This window comes from Poecilia latipinna, unplaced genomic scaffold (genome assembly GCF_001443285.1).
Source record: "Poecilia latipinna isolate Pla-1442-1.1 unplaced genomic scaffold, P_latipinna-1.0 Scaffold1901, whole genome shotgun sequence".
Classification (NCBI taxonomy): Eukaryota; Metazoa; Chordata; class Actinopteri; order Cyprinodontiformes; family Poeciliidae; genus Poecilia; species Poecilia latipinna.
The window spans coordinates 112,489-127,209 of record NW_015114517.1 but is presented as its reverse complement, the minus strand read 5'-3'; the positions used below and the strand labels follow the sequence as shown (position 1 = coordinate 127,209).

Sequence of the window (14,721 nt, the reverse complement as noted above, 5' to 3'; positions counted from 1 at the left end):
AGAGAGAGAGAGAGAGAGCACATAAACTTTGAAAGAAAAAGCCAGACCCACCTCTTAAATATTGACGCATCATATCCAAAATGGCTTCTTCCTTATGTTTTTTCTTCTTCTTTTATGGTGGTTGGTAAACAACTATACGAAGCATTACCGCCACCAACGGATTAAGCGTATGGACCACAAACTAGCATAAAAATAAACAAATTATGCAATTTATTCTGGTTTAAGAAATAAAATATAGCCCGATAGCTTCTGCAATAAATCATGCTCCCTTCTTCAGCAGTAAAAGTTGTTTTCCCAGTCAAAACAAGGAAAAACGTGACATTTTATTTTCATAAAGTAGGTGGAGCTTTACCACAGACTGCAACGGTTTCATGTTTTGTCATGACTGAAACATGCCCGTTCCACAACAAGAACATTTATAATGATGTTTAATGATTGAATCCTGCTTAGAGAAACAACACAATAAAAACATGACACTTCAACATAACTTTTTCATCTCTGTTCCCATAACTTATTGGGAACAGAGATGAACAACCTCTCTGTTCCCAATTTTTCACTGTGTTTCAGTTTATGAAAAGACCCATGTTAAGAATCTGACCTGTTTTCTAACACCTCACTGTGTTTTGCCCTTATCCTTACTGTCCTCTGCATTACAGAGGCCTGCCAGCCACACAGATGCGCCACCATTGCTGGTAAGGTTCCAGCTCTCGTTAATCTGTGCAAATCCTTTTGTTTTCCTTGATGAGTCAGCATTTGACTCCTGAGATTTTATTTCCCAGCAGGGAATTCAAATGATTGTGACTCATTTCACTTTCTGCATGTTTCTGCAGGCTTGTGAGTCACAGCGAGGCAAGCGGAACCAAAGAGTTAAATCAGGTACAACATTATGCTCTTCAGTGTGTCATCACCACCCTGGACGGTGCTGAATCTGGGGACCACCAGGGATGACAACGCTGTCTAGGCTACTACTCCTCGCAGGTTTGTTACCTATAAACCTTTGCTCTGCTGGAGTCGTACTGTGGTGTTGTAATTATCAAACCTGTGTGTAGTAAAATTGGTGATTTAAACTAAATCACTAATGGACTGAAATAACTTTAGCCCAGAGGATCTGTATTGCCTGCTCCTTTGAACTTCCAGAGATGAGCAGAGAAAATCTACATAAGTTTCATTTTATTCACATAAAGTTTGCCTTTTTTTTTTTTTTAACAAGAATGACAAATAAGGAGCAGTGGCAGTTCCTGGGTGACATGGGTAACCGCCCAGGGCAGCTTCTTGTGGGGGGGCACCCTTATTTTCTAAAGGAACACATTTAAGCTAATCATCCAAGGAGCAAACTTCCAGAAAATGTACCCCAAGGTGGATATGAACCCAAGGGCTATAACTCACAAAGACCTCCGTTGACATGTTCATTTCCTTGCAATGAATTAAATCCACCCTGCTCTATTTTTGTATGAAGGCACAGCGATGACAAATGTCAATTAAAAATTGCTAATACTTTCAAAGAGCCTCAGTGGAAACATGTTTATATATTTTTTAACACACTGATTAAAAAAGATCTAAAAATCATAAAATCGTATCGTGTGAGATTTTCTACTTTAGAAAATCTCACACGAGATTTTTTATTTCTCGTGTGTGAATTATTATTCTTGATTAGTTTTTTCATACATTTAAATTAGTTCAGTTTTTACCTCCTGATACATCATGTTTTACTTTTGTTCTGGAGCTCTGTCAGGTGGCAATTCATTCTCTTCTTCATCAGATTTCTGCTCCTCAGCTCTACCAACTAAATCTTTTAAATAAAAGACAATGTCAATCATACCTAGTGAATGTCTGAGAGACAATCATAGGCCTGTCACTAACATCACCCTTATTTAACATATATAGGCCAGCTATCCTATAGGTCAAGTACTGCACTTGTAAGCCTCATCAATTAAAACCCTCTAACTGTAACCCACACATTCAAACCAGTTTGCAAAATGGCTGATTTGGTAGAAAACCACTGTGTCACAATCTAACAACAAAAATATGCTTTACAGCAGCAGACTTTACATCTATTTAATGGTTTTTAAGAACAACATAGTCACACTAATGTTCAATATTTCAGATAAAATATTGCCAGTGACACATGATGTCCATGTTATTGGACAGCTGAGTTATTGCAATCTACACCCAGCATAAAAACAAAACTTTAATGTTTTTCTAGTCATTTTAATCTTTCATCATTAATCGGTGTTATTAGGGTTTTATAATGCTACAGAAGAACTGGCAAAATACTCCTGAGGTGCTCGACATTTCTAGCCATGTTGGTTGAAGGACATTGTTTGCAGTGGTTGCCCAGAGACTGCAGTGTTTGGATCGACACTCTGGATTCCACGCAAGTGTCCCATCAGTACCAACACACATACAAATACAAAATAGCTTATAAAACCATGCCCACTCCAGTGATCATATAGGATTTTATTCATAATCACAGACTGATTAAGGTAGCTTTCAAAAGATCACATTATTTCATTATATCTTGACATGCGAAACCCTAAAGGCAACCGGTGCTTTTAATTTGAGTTTTAATGGGGCAAAGATTAACTTTTGCAACACAATGGTTATTTAATGTTATTGCAACAAGTCTTGAGATCAGTTTGTCAAAAATGTCCTCTGCTTTTGCTCCTCTCCTTTCATAATTACTCAGTAGATGCACCCTGATGCTTCATACATGCACCGAACGGCATTCTGCTTTTATGCTTCCGTAGTTGCAGATTCCTTGCTTCAGTGCAAATTCAAATGTGAGATTCAGATGTGATCTGGAAATAAAGATGAAAAAAATCGCTCCATGAGATCAGCTCTTGTTATTCATCCCTTCCTTTATATAATAGTTAATAGGACATTGTGCTGACGCATGCCAGGGAGTTGTGAACCAGTGCAAAGTGTTGGAGCCTCAGAGTCTGTGCATGACTCACCGTGTCACCTGCTGTGATCAGGTTGGTGGGTCAAAAGAACAGCAAACAGTTGTTTTGACAGTAAGTGGGGGACTTGTTGGTGTTTCTGAAGCTGTGTGGCTGAAATTGTTAATAATTGGCCGCCTGTAGTGGAAGTAAACACTTATCACCTCGTATTTAATCAAATCAGACAGCATTTAATTCAGAAACTGCTTCCCACACATAGAATACTGTAGAAGAAGAGTTTCATGTAAGGACAAAGCAGGAGTTCAAATACCTGACAGTACAAATACCTGATAGGTAGTCCAAGCTGGCATGGGGGCTTCAGAGCGATGTTCTGGGGTTATTTCAGGTGAGTTGATATGAAGAATTGAGAAGCAGTAAGTTGCCACAGCAAGGTAATGCTCTGAGCAGGGCCATCGAAACATCTAAAATAGGCAAAGCTATTATATATATATATATATATATATATATATATATATATATATATATATATATATATATATATATATATATATATATATATATACATCTAAAATAGGCAAAGCTATTATATATATATATATATATATATATATATACTTTTTATATATCTGAAAAAGTACCCTTACAGCCCCAACCTCTGGCTTCATAACACATCACACTGTGGATTACAACTTTTTTTTTTAATAAACAGGGATCGCTTTTCATTAGGAAATGGTTATGAGATGACTACTGATGTGGTGTGTGGTGTAATAGTGGAAAGGCTTCACAATATGAGAGTTTGTCCTTGTCCAGCTTTCAGTTTTTATCCCATTTCCTGTTTAATAACTCTGACCAAACGGCTATAGTGGCATAAAATCTTAAGAGAGAGAGGGACAGATGAACAACTTTTAGGTTTTTAATTTCCCTGATAAATACAACAAATCATGCAACAAATTGACCTATTAGAGTAAACATTCCCATCTAGTCGAAACTTTATTGCATTGTTTTAAACCAATCACTTTTTACAGTACATTACTGTAGTTAAATTCTGTCCTTTTCTCTAATTTGATGTGTGATAACAGAATAATCGATTTCTTTATTCATTGATTAGAGCAGCCTCACATTTCAGATTGGTTAATTAGGTGCCCATGACGACTCTTTCTGCCGGGGACCTTACAAACACTGAGAGAAAATATAAAGCAGAATCAGCAAGATTCTGAATCCCGAATCAGAACTGGATCACCTTCCTGAAAAAAAGTGTTTACACCATAGATGTTGCTTTTGTCAGATTTCTGTGTAAAAGTCATACAAACTTAGTTTTTTTTTCTTCACATTTCTGACATGATCATCAACACTTTTGTCCATTTCCAATTCAGCTCTTGGGGTGACGCATGCTGGTAAACAATCCAAACATCCAATGACTTGGATAGAGGCGTCACGGCGACATTTAGTTCAAACCGTTCAGATTTGTTTTTCTTATCAGTCAAGCTCAGGCTCAAGCTCAAATACTCACCTCCATGTGAGTATTTGATATTTGTTTTGACAGGACATTGATTTATTACTGGTAATTAATAAACATCATGGTAAGAATTTATTGGCACACTTAGTCACCTGCTGTTAGCATTTACAGCTACAACAGGTGCGTAAAAGGCTAGGATTGTAAGGTGAACACATTTAGCTGACAGTTTTATGAAGTAAACTGAGACTCACTTAAAGCGAGGAATACTTTCAATGAGATTTGTATTTTTCAAACCAAAAGCCTTTTATTAAACTTTTCATTTTTGGTAATTATTCACCAACTAAAACTTAGACTTTGATTTCCCAGAACTGCTTTGAAAATGAATAGCCAATTACCTGTTGTCATGCTGTGCCCCTTCTAGATTAGAGTTACTTAAAAAAATAAATAAATAAATAAAGCAGAGGGAAACTGTGACATAACTGGGTTATGAATGAAAAGGAAGAGCATGTGAGACAGAGTGATGAGCATCCGTCCATGTGCTGAAGTGGGAGACGGAAAGAGGAGCGAACGTCCGGAGTGGAGAGTGCAGAGTGGGTGGGGTGTTGATAGAGGAAGAGGAGGATGAGAAGGAGAGACGAAGCTTGTGGTCTCAGCCTCCTTCTCAGAATTATCCTTTAGTGACGCAGGCTCCTCCACACACATCCTGACAGCTGCTCCCTGCCTGGTTACAGCGCCGCTCGTCCCCGTCCAATAACATTCATGTTCATTTCCGCTTTAATGCCTGGCTTCTCCCCCTCCTGGGTTCACTATTACAGCTGCATTTTGCCTCATTTGTACCTGTTTACTAAGTACTTCTTGTTTCTATCTAATCTCAGTACCTGTGAGACCACAATGTCACACACACCGGAGCTTCCGTTTTAATAAGCACGAGCTTTGGAGAACATAGCCAATTAGTGCAAGGTATTTATTTATTTTTTTTTTTTTTATCCTGAGAACGTAATAAAATTAATACTTGAATTGTAGCTGAAGGGCCCTTTGTGATTGAACAGACATACTTACCCCTATTTTTATAAGGGTTCTTAAACATTAAAGCTTTTCCAATAAAGTAAAGACATTATTCCCTTTCCAGGAACACACCAATTTGAAATATAAAGAGCTGAATGACGTACTCGGAGGGTGAATTAGCGAACCTTTGAAGAAAATCACAAAAACTACATTTGGTTTCATGGGTCTTAAAGAATAAGTACAACCACTTATCAATGTTGCTGTAAGCGCAAATGAGTGTACAAGGAATGTACAAGGTAATTTTTGGTTCAGTTCCTGGAAATTTGCTGACCTGCTCCTATGTTCTCTGAAAATAGCCCAAATTCTTGGTTTCCATAATACAGTTAATATCTCTTTTTATTACATGCTAAAGGTTTTCTTTTTTTTTTTTAATGGAGATGTTCTCAAAGTAATTTGTGAAAAATATGTTTAGAATTGCTGAGATTTTTCTCATGGTTTTGAACCCTTTGTCCAGCTGCTGTGATGAATGTTGTCCTTCTGAAGTTTTTTTTCAACCTCCACATGCATCTGGTTGAACTTTTCCACTGCTGTCTTGAACTTAAAATTGACATAAATAATAAATAAATAAGTACAACAGGAAAGTAAATTTACTCAAACATACATTTAAGCAATAAATGAACGAATAAATAAAAACAACAACAATAAAAACTGTATGTTTTAGTTCCCTGAAAATGTCTTCCTAAGCAACAGTTTATACTATGGCCCTCCATAAACACTGATGTTCTGATTGCTTTTCAAGAACATGTATTAAAATATTCAGGTTTTTTGTAGATGCGTTGATCAATGAGTTCACAAAGAAGTAAAAATGCATGAGTGAACCCTGTTAAAATATCACCACAGTGGTCTTATGAGTTATACAATCAACCTTGAGGGTAGGTTGAAACACTTGTTGCACCACTGGTTCACTGTGGTGACAATATTCAGTTACAACACAGCAAGGGGATTTCCATGGTGACATTATTAGTTTCAGGCCCATTCATTTTCACTGGAGTGACATGATTTTACTGAAGGTCTGGGACATTCCAGTGTCTTTTTTGTTTGTTTTCCTAAAGTTCTTAAATTTTCTTGTCCTATATAAAACATGCACTTGATTTCCTGCAGCTATTTTTTCTTATCCCCTTCTTAGCAGTTAGTGAAATATTTCCATTAGTTTTTAGATCTGTTTTCTCTTAATGGTGATGGAGTTGTAAAACATTTTTACAAATGTTAAGTTCTCGCACATAACATTAAGCTCACTGAATATATCCTCGTTTAAGACGAGTATGCTTGCTGTACTCCCTCAATGATGCTCTGCTGTACTGCGCCTTTAAGAGATACCGGAAGTGCCTTTCTTGCACTGGATGTACAACACTTCAATGTGACCCCTGTTGATACTAACTTATTTGTTCACGTTATCTTCGTAAAGTAAATTTTAAAAAAAAAAATGTTTCTTACCAGCGTGAACTGTGAGTATGAAAGACATAATATAGAGTTTCTGGTTTTAGTCTTCGCTCTGAAATTTGCTTATTGTTTACGGCAACATTTACACCACATTTACGCGTTAAAGTTAGCATAATCTCTGAGATATAGCTTGATGGATATTCACACTGATTCTTTAAATGCAGCTTTTACTTACAGTACAAATATGTAGGCTGGTCTAACTATTTATTCACAGCTAAGGAGACTGAAAAATAGGATAAACACGTTGTTTTTCTTGAGTAAAGCTTATTAAAGTCAACATGTTCTGTTCTTTTTTTCAGTGGCTAAAGCAAAATCCAAGTAAGTGAAACGATTGTTTATATTTAAAGCGTTGAGATGTTGACACATACTCATCATAGATACGAATGCCATTTTGTAACTAGTAAATTATTTTTTTTCGGATCTACGAAGGGTAAAAATGATGCATGCAATTATTAACATTTACAGGCTGCACTCCGAACGCACATTTTTGTTGCCACCACTAAACATCTGACATGATTTCCTGAGACCGACTGTATTTTAAGCATAGCCCATCAATTTTCGTCAGGTCAGATCATTCTTGATCACTGACTTGGCCAAATATCAACACCAGATTGGATGTGTGGTTTCTTTATTCTGTTGGAAAACACAAATATGTCCACGTTTTAGCTCTCGAGCTGCTAATTTGAGACGAAGTTGAAACATTTAGAAGCATCCCTCCTTCCAAGTCATCAAATTCTTTTTGTTGATATGTTTCAGCACCCCTGAACCACTACCCCACATGTTGATGGTGCCACCACCATGCTTGGCAGTTGCTACTTTCCCAACGCGTACAAATCTAGCTAAACTTCTTGTTAAATCATTATTTAATTAATTTAGACATTCATTGTCCTGGGTTTGCCAAGGAAATGTTTTTTTTTTCATGCTAGGAAAGAGAAACAAGCAAATTCGGTCAATCATGATCACCAACTGGTGGTTGTCAAGCCTCTTGTTTGTGATTTTGTCAAATTAAAGCAAATAAAAAAAATATGTTGTTGATTATGTTTATTTTGTTGAGCCTGCTTAGGAAGTTTTCAACTAGGTTATAATAAAATCACAAATAATTCAGATTTATGACCGCATCTGGTTGTTTTTGCTGTTGCCTTTGGTATAATAATTTGGAAAAAGGAACAGTTCAGTTAATAAATAAAAGATGAAAATTAATGTCCTTCATGTCCACGATGAGTGTGTAAACTTCTGACCAAAGTTAAATATGGGTTAAATCTGCAGTGTTCAAAGACATTGGTAATGAATCCACCCGTTTCTTTTTCCCTCAGGACCATCTTGGTGCAGATGGTAAGCGCTGCTGGGACAGGATACTTCTTTAACACGAAGAGGAATCGGCTCAGAGAGAAACTGGTGCTGCGAAAACATGACCCGTTTGGTAAGCTGAGACCTAACCTGGAACTAGTTTGCTGGTTTGGTTCACAAACAATTCCATGTGTAATACCAAAGGTGAGGAAGAGTTCTTCCTTCAAAAGCACCTTTAGAAAGTCCAATATCCATATTCTCCTCTCCCTTAGCCGTACCGTTGGATTATGCAGAGAATGTCGTTACCCAATTTTCCTCGCAAAAAAGTACATTAATGTCCTAAATGCAGCATGCGTCGCATTGAGTCTGTGCTGGATTTGTCTGCATTATTGTCGCTGTACCTATGGATTTTATTTAATAAACTTGATAAGAGAGCATCATAGTACATGCCGTTGGTTGATTTTATTATTTTTTTTATTGATTCAAGTTGTGGGAGTTACTACATTTGATGGATTTAAGCAATACAAAGAATAAAAAAAGGACCAGCTGATCAAAGAGAATACATTGATTGGTGAATCTGCGATTCCATTTCAACCACAAAATTCCAGCAGAAGAATCTAATTTATTGAGCTTGTTATTTTTACTTCCAGTGCTGATTCCTGATTTCTCATCCTGTTTCATTCTGTTTCTCTGTCACTGCAGTGAAGAAGCACGTCTTATTCTTTGAGAAGAAGAAAATCAGATCGATTTAATACAACAATGAATATGGACATGTTATGAACAGTTTTATTTACACGGATTATACAGAGCATTAGCTGGAAGACGATTCTGATTGGCTGCTGTTTAATGGAAGAGCTCAAGAATTGATCAAAACATCTGCAGAGGAGTTCAACATGAAGAAGAAAGGACCAGCAACAAGCTTCCTGTTGTATCAAATATGTCAAATTGTTATTTTCGAATACGTGTGAAATTTTGTCAGTTTGGGTTAATTCAATAAATTATGTCCACTAAATACATTGTTTTGAGTTTCTTAGTGCAGCTGTGAGTTCAGAGGTTTCAGTCAATTAAGACACGGTTCAGTTAGAGAAATGTCTCAGAACAGATCGGCCGGCAGGTCCCGTTTGAACGGGAATGACGTCTGGGTGCCAACGGCCTGCACGCTCACCGCTGCCACCTGATTGGCTCTGCGTGCCATCTCCTCCAGAGGCATGTCAGGGTGGTGAGCCAGGTAAAACGCCAGCGCTCCGATGAAGCTGTCGCCAGCTCCCTGAAGAGGAACAAAAACACATATGAACAATCAAACCAGTGAGAATTATTTCACTGGGTGCAAAATGAAGTGGAGCCAAGCTACTGGTGATGCTTAAGTGTTTTACTGGTGATCAGAGGTGATGGTTTTATATGTACTATTTGTTTTTATAATTGTGATAAAGGCTAAAAGGTCCAAACTATATTTATTGTGCAGTTTAAGGGATAAGATTGCTTCAGTTTTTTTTTCAGATATTTAATATCCTTCAAATTAGCTTTAATTTGATTTTTATTTAATGAAAGGAGTAGTTGAAAGTCTATCCAATTAGCAAAATTGTAAACATCACATTATCCTCCAACTTCTAATCATTTTTGGGAAATCCTCAAAGATGATTTGTTTTTGCCTCCAATTCTCTGCAAAAAGTTTCCCATTATGCCATTTTACCAAATGCACCAGAAAACAAGGGTTCCAACATATTCCTTAAAAATTGTATGAAATGCAGTGATTTCTTGGAATATTTTCTAATATTTAAATAATACGCTGGACAGTTCTCAGCCTAATTTCAGCAGTCTCTACAATCTCCGTAGATGTTTTCTCTGCTTTCTTAAGCAGGCAGCTTTCAACAACAACAACACGTGTCTTTCAGGAAGCTTTCTGGATGCTTTCCGTTGCAGATTTTTCAGGAAAATTTCAATTGGACGAAACTCTGCTCCGGATCCAGAAATCACTAGCAGAGCTATGCTCAGCAGCCACTTTATTAGATACCCCTGTTTAATCGCTAGTTGTCACAGATTGCAACTCAGCCAATCACATGGCAGTAATTCAATGTATTTAGTCATCTAGAGTTCATAAAGACAACTTGCTGAAGTTGGAAATGAGCATCAGAATGGAGAAGAAAGAAGATTTAGGTTTGCTTAAGTGTGTCAAAAGACCGAGCTGCAGTTGTGTGAAAAAAAAAAAAACAGCCGTGCTGATATCATATGTCAGATGAAAATAACTCAAACTCAATCAATCAAGCCTCACAACCAGGAGATGCAAAACACCATCTCTGAACGCGTAACATTGAAGCTGATGGGTCCCAGTTGCAGAAAGCCAGACCAGTTACAACTCCAGTCAGCTAAGAACAGGAAACAGAGGCTACAATTCACACAGGCTCCTCAAAATTTCAGAATAACAGATCAGAAAAAGGATACCTGTTGAGAAGCTGGTGTGAATAACAATATAGGATTCAGTTTGGTTAATTCTTTTCATATAGTAACACATTGGACAACAGTAACTAAATTACTAAGAGGCGATGTGGGCTTTTCACATCTAAAGTGATTAATTGTGTATTTTAAATTGGAAAATTAATTAATTTGATTTCTACACTTTGTAAAATCTCTTTTTCACACCACTTCCCCCATAAAAATGTAATGTTTCTACATTAAAAATCACACAAAGGATGCCTTCAGGATTTTTTTTTTCTCTCAATGGCCTTTGAGCGTCTGTTCAACAGTCATCACATTTGCACAAACCTGTGGTGTAAACATTTTATCAGCAGTAGAAAACAACTTAACGTTTTTAGACCAGCTATTTTCAGAGGAGAGAAAATGGAAAAAGCTGAAATTTAACAGCATGAAAACAAAACGGAGAGGCTTGAACAGTAGGGGGTGCTGTGGCATTTATCTGCTTCTTCGTTTGCACTCCATAAACCTACAACCAGTTATAAAAAAAAATAAATAAATAAAAGGAGGGGAGAGAATGTCTCAGTCAGCTTTTTCTGCACTAAACATCATTGAGAACTTTGTCATTTAATGCTTTATTTTTAAATATTAAACTGAAAAATGAGTTTTGATTTAGTTTAATAATGGATTGTTTTTTACTGACAACTTTGCTAAAAATGGTCAAGTTATTACATCAGAAATATTTCATAATAATATATTATTAAAATAAATATGGCAGCACAACTTTGTAAAAATAATGAATTTAAAGTCGAAAAATAAAAAGGGGTGCTTTATTAACTGTTTACAGAAACATGTGGCTTCACTGTAACAGGCAGCAGTTTTGGTATTACCTCATAAATCGTCCCTTTTTCCATCTTGCTCTATTGATAAAGACGGAATGTGCTGTCTACGCCCTGGAGGGGGTTGTCTGGTGTAAGGGAGGTGGGGGTGCGCTGATGGGAAAAGGAGCAGTGGTATGTAGGGACACGCTCATGTTTAACCGCAAACGGCCCCCCGACGCTGGTTCTCACAAGCCCATGCCATTACTCATCACCACAGCTCTGAGGAGTTCACTGCACTCCGTCTTCAATCTTCAGAGTAACTCTTTTGTCTGGGGATAAGTCAAGGAGGCAGGGTAAAAACCACCAATCGTGACCCGGTCAGAGAGGAGGAAGGTTCTGACAAGCTCCTGTGTTCCCAGCATTCACAAATGGTGCTGATTTGACATTTAAAAGGCCGTTATTACTGCTCCCCCCGCCCCCCATCCCCCTCTGCGTGGAGTGCAGGGATGCTGGAAAGAGTGAGATCAGAGACGAAACATTTCACAGGCCCGTTGGATTTCCACGTTTAAACCCACAGAGTGTTTATGTCTGTCTTTCAGCTGGAACCAGGCCATTCTGCAGCCAGTGTTTGGAGGCTGGACTTTGCAGGAGACGGCCCCCGTGTTTCGGATCTGGACCCTCTCCCAGGCAAATGTGTCATGGCTGACACTGGGATGCTACTTGAGTGGATTTGGGCAATTCTCTGCTGTAAAGCATATTGGAAAGGACAGGTTGGGCGATGCGACCACAGAAACAAGAAGATCTTAATCTCTGTCATCGTGACAGAGTTATTTATTTAACCTCAGCCCTGTTTATGATTCACAGTCTAATACACCTGTTGTCGTGTCAGTAATCTGCCTTCGAATCCCTTTTAAAACAACTGGCTTTGTCTATTAACACTGTGACAAGGTGGGGTTGGAACAGGTTTCTGTTAGCTAAAAGACAAATCTCTCTGGTATTTAAAAAGGAATCTATATTTTAATACTATACTAACATTTATTAGGACAAGTATGACAACTAATTATAGAGATATGGACAAATATTTGGCAAGGTTGTGTAAAACACGGTGAACTAAATTTACCATTTGTTGCAGACACTTAATCCCCCGCTGAAAAGTTAAATAAAATTGGTTTAGTTTTAACGTCTAATATTAAAACATTATTATTTTTTTCATAAAATCACAGGCGAGACACGTATTGGTTCCCGAAACAAACCTTGTTAAAGGAAAGTAACTAAAGCCATTTTTATTTTTAGCTTACGTTTGCCCCGGGTTATAAATATGGCACCACAGAGAGGCCATTTTTTTTTAGAAACTGGACAGGATCGACGTTTGTCTCACCTCCTTTACCACCTCCTTCACTGTCCAGTGAGCAGGACAGTGAGGGAGGTAAAATCTCACTGTCAGAGAACTGCAGCAAAGAAGTTACCAAGTTTCCATAGCAACTATTGGACACCATCTATATACCATAGATCATATTTAGTAGGCATGCAATAAAAAACCTCTCCTGTCCTACTTCAGCAAGCACAAACGTGGAGTTTGTTGAACTCTGGGACTTTGTGCTTTGACTGTATGATACTAAGACTGAACTTTTAGGCAGTAAACATTCCAGGTTGTGTTCAGTGTAATGAAAATGTTTGAATGTGCTAAATAAACTGCACCTTCCACCTACTGTTAAGCATGATACCAGGACTCTGGGTCATGGCAATGGTGCAAAGGGTTCTCTCTGTATCTATAAACCTTGTAAAGATATTACAGGAAAACACACAAAGTATTATCACATTAGCACAGTAACTGAGTTCAAGATAAAGAGCTGGCAGGAGTACCCAACTCGAATAAATAGTGCTATTGATACATACTTATCAGAGGCGTATTGGCAGTGCATGCTGTCTTACGTTATAGTGGAAATTTTGGATCAGGAAACTAGAATAATAACAAAGTGCTGCACCACAGATTCCATCTGAGTGTGATCCCTTCACTTTCCATCAAAGAAGTAACACTTTCTTTTAAAGTGGTTTTGTTCAAAAGTTCTTCAGGTATTCTTAAAGGCTTGGTTTAAAACTTTTGCACAGCACTAGATAGAGAATAATGGAATAAGGAGGTTTTGTGAAACTCGTCGACGTCAATATATTGGGAACTTAAAAACGACTGTATTTGTATGTTTCAAAATCTTTAAAGCTGTTAAGTGCCACTTTACAGAAGCTGGAAAGAAGTAGGCCATTAGCCATTTTAGTACAACTTAATAGTAAGAGAATAAAATGGATAAACCACGACTGTTAAATCCCAATAGCGGTAGAGTAGGCAGCACATTTATTGGCCATTGGTCTGAGGTGGTGCAGCCTGGGGTTTGAGCATGTCTTCTGTCTTAGCACATTTCCTGACTGATTGCTGAAGTGCACTGGAATAAATTAGAGAGATTCAAACTGAGATCGGAGTGGACTGAATATCTCATTGTAAGAAAAAAAAAAAAAAACGGGCCTGTTATATATTACCAGAATTAATGCTGCTGACTAAACTGAAACAAACTGATTCACCACTTTAAGGAACTGGAAAAAAAAATAAAAATAAAAAAAAAATAAGAAGAGTGACTTTGTCAGAATCAGAATCCAGCCTAAATGACCGAGGAGAACCATTAAACCTTCCTCTGTCTTAAAAATGAAGTTTCCTTCACTGAGACTGGCATCTGACGCTCCTGGATCAGCTGAATGAAGCTCAACGAGGATGACAAGCGCTACCCCCTTCAGCTCCCCACCAATGCCCTCGACACACTTTGGCGAAGGTTAGATCTGGAGTCCTGTCAGTCAAATGACACAAGCACTTTCTGCGGACGAGCCGTGATGCTTTTATTGGTTGGCCCCGTCCATCGTGTCTTGACCTCCGCTGCCTTTCCTCTGCCTCTTCTCTGCCTCTTCTCTGCTCTGAAGTAGAAATGTATGATGGCAGGTCTTACGAGATTAACAAAGTGTGCTTCGAGAACTTTTCTGCAGCACAGTTAATTCTGAATACTTCCCATGGAGCTGAATCCCAGCCAAGTTGTCGTATTCATACATACTGGGAGTCATTCATTAATCAATGTGGTGGGTGGCATTGTGATTTGAAAGTGAGGTTTTCAAAAAAAGGTAGATGAAATTCTAAACTGTTATAAACTCAGAGCAGTTTTTGACCAGAACCTTCCAGGTGACTTACAGATTTTTATCACAACTTCTCTAGAGAGTAGTTAAAGTTGAAAGTTTTCCAGATTGCCTTTATCTGGACTCCAGGACTATATGACAGTTAATACAACCACATCACTGGAAAACAAAAGAG

The 14,721-nt window shown here is 37.8% G+C and overlaps 2 protein-coding genes across 2 annotated transcripts in view; one reads left to right on the top strand and one right to left on the bottom strand.

The window, feature by feature from the left end:
* The first annotated feature begins 6,731 nt into the window (after nucleotides 1-6,731).
* mrpl33 (mitochondrial ribosomal protein L33) lies at nucleotides 6,732-8,973 on the top strand. Its single transcript, XM_015015316.1, has 4 exons — nucleotides 6,732-6,866; nucleotides 7,161-7,179; nucleotides 8,175-8,281; nucleotides 8,851-8,973. The coding sequence occupies exons 1-4, from the start codon at nucleotides 6,845-6,847 to the stop codon at nucleotides 8,898-8,900; spliced, it is 198 nt and encodes a 65-aa protein (XP_014870802.1). The 5' UTR covers nucleotides 6,732-6,844; the 3' UTR covers nucleotides 8,901-8,973.
* rbks (ribokinase) overlaps nucleotides 8,874-14,721 on the bottom strand; it is a 35,157-nt gene continuing 29,309 nt past the window's right edge. The window contains exon 9 of the mRNA XM_015015315.1: nucleotides 8,874-9,415. Coding sequence (XP_014870801.1) covers nucleotides 9,242-9,415 — 174 coding nt within the window. The 3' untranslated portion in view covers nucleotides 8,874-9,241. The remainder of the gene's footprint in view (nucleotides 9,416-14,721) is intronic.

What these genes read in the sequence shown, in the direction of transcription:
- mrpl33 (XM_015015316.1), top strand. Translation starts at nt 6,845, where the DNA reads ATGTTTCTTACCAGCGTGAACT. An exon ending in GCGAAAACATGACCCGTTTG is followed by an intron (nt 8,282 to 8,850) that starts GTAAGCTGAGAC and finishes CTGTCACTGCAG; the next exon opens with TGAAGAAGCACGTCTTATTC.